This window comes from Limulus polyphemus, unplaced genomic scaffold (assembly GCF_000517525.1).
Source record: "Limulus polyphemus unplaced genomic scaffold, Limulus_polyphemus-2.1.2 Scaffold911, whole genome shotgun sequence".
Classification (NCBI taxonomy): Eukaryota; Metazoa; Arthropoda; class Merostomata; order Xiphosura; family Limulidae; genus Limulus; species Limulus polyphemus.
In genome coordinates this window covers 96,316-98,224 of record NW_013666521.1, presented here as the reverse complement: position 1 = coordinate 98,224, position 1,909 = coordinate 96,316, and the positions used below count along the sequence as shown (strand labels likewise).

Here is a 1,909-nt window from a genome sequence, read left to right as displayed (position 1 = left end):
TCACAAGAACGTCGACTCTGAATCCCTTGAAAAAAACACGGGGGTGCTTAACTTTTTTCCAGGTGTATATATATTTTGATGGAAGAGTTAATACTACTAAAACTCAACAGGTCTAGATACAAGAAAGATACAAGTATCAGAAAGCTTACTCAAGCATGTCTCTTCTTTTTCTCCCTGTATCTGTGAGTCACTGATGGTGTCAGTGATTCGACTGACAACTTCTCCCAGCAGAAATCCATCCTATGCCAAAAAAAAGAAGAAATTAACAGTAATTTTAACTCAGTACTTCAACTTCAATCGGGCATTCCATGCAGTGTCTGTATGTGAGTTATCATAAAATCTTACTGAAAGCTTTTCTATACAAACACAAATAATATGTAAAGAATAGTGTATAAGATAAAATCAGGATACCCTAGGCAGAAACATCAAATTAGCTCAAATATTCGACACAATAAGCACATCTAGTGATCTATAGTATTTCTAACACAAAACAAAAGCTAAACAGTAAAACAAGACACACACATTTCTATCTATTCATTTTAAGTCATAAAAGTTAATTTTATTTTTAATAGGATCATATAGTGATATGATTGTGTTTCTACTATTCACCAACAGGTTATCAACTAATAACATTTTCATTTTCATTGTCACTATGCAGAATACAATACTATTTGAATCATGAGAAGTACAATGTGACTAAATGCAAGATAAGCTTGCTCCATTTCTTATCATTTGTAAGATGGGACCTATATATATATGTGCATATTTTCAGCATGTTTGTATTCTTTCAATATCCTGGATAGTGCAGGTAATTATTTTTGATTTAGTCTTACAAGATAGGTCCATCAGTATGATGTAGCACTATTTTTAGTAGGACTGCATTCACTGCAAAACAACTATAAGCCAAAAATGTACAACTTGAATACAAGTATTCTAAAATTCTAGTGTGGTAAATCAAAGTTATTTTATGTGGTCTTTCTTTTATGTATTGTGTTATGATGTTTTGTGAAAAATCTGTAACTGATGGAGAAAAATGGATATCATTTTCAGATTCAGCATACAGGAATTACTGTAGAACATGTAAAAATTTCAAGACAATAAAACCATCACAGGCCTCTGTAATTTTAGCTTTCTAAGGTTAAACAAAATTTATTATGTTCCTTCATATCAAATCATGATCTTCAGTGAGATATACACAAGAAATTCAAAGTAAAACAGGCCTTATATTACACATACGACTCCTCTCATACACATAAAGAATGTTGAGGGCACCATAATTTTAGCAATATGGGCAATTAGTGGAACTTCTGAATTTTAAATAGAATTTGATATGATAAGGATGACATTTTACTTTTAAGCTATAAGTAGTTTTCCAACTTGATGTCACTTTACTAGCAGAAGCTACATTTACATATATATCACATGAAAAACAAATATTTCAGAAATAAACATACACTGAAAACTTATATAATTAGTTCTAAGTCCAAAAACCAGCATCATACAAGTACATTCCCAACCAAAATTCAGACTCCTCACATTCAGAGAAAGTAATAAATTACTGTCAATATAAGTGTCACAAGACAAATGATGGTAAGCATCTGTTTAACTCTTTCAACCCGGGCTCAGTCCCTGTGACTGACCTCATAACCATTCTGTGCTTGTTATAGCTTTTATGCTATAACTTTCAAATTATTAAGCAAATGTTAACAAAATTTGGCAGTTTATCAGTAAACATTACAATGTTTTCATATGCAAAATATCCAATTTTTTTATTAAGTCTTAAGGTTTATAAAGCAATGTTTCTCTCATGCCTTTTTTTCTTCTTACATCTTGCCTATCTATCAAACGTTTCTTAAGAAAAACTTTATATTTTATCTGTTATATTCAGTAATTAATCTCTGTACAGGTT

General features: G+C 30.8%; 1 protein-coding gene across 5 annotated transcripts in view; it reads right to left on the bottom strand.

The window, feature by feature from the left end:
* Positions 1 to 1,909, bottom strand: part of LOC106461190 (BRISC complex subunit Abraxas 2-like) — a 67,911-nt gene that overhangs the window by 33,382 nt on the left and 32,620 nt on the right. For all 5 annotated transcript variants that reach the window (XR_002610945.1, XR_002610946.1, XR_002610948.1 and 2 more), the window contains exon 2: positions 150 to 240. Coding sequence is in view for 1 of the 5 variants with exons in the window: in XM_013920986.2 (XP_013776440.1) it covers positions 150 to 240 (91 nt within the window). In the remaining 4 variants the exon portion in view is untranslated. The remainder of the gene's footprint in view (positions 1 to 149; positions 241 to 1,909) is intronic.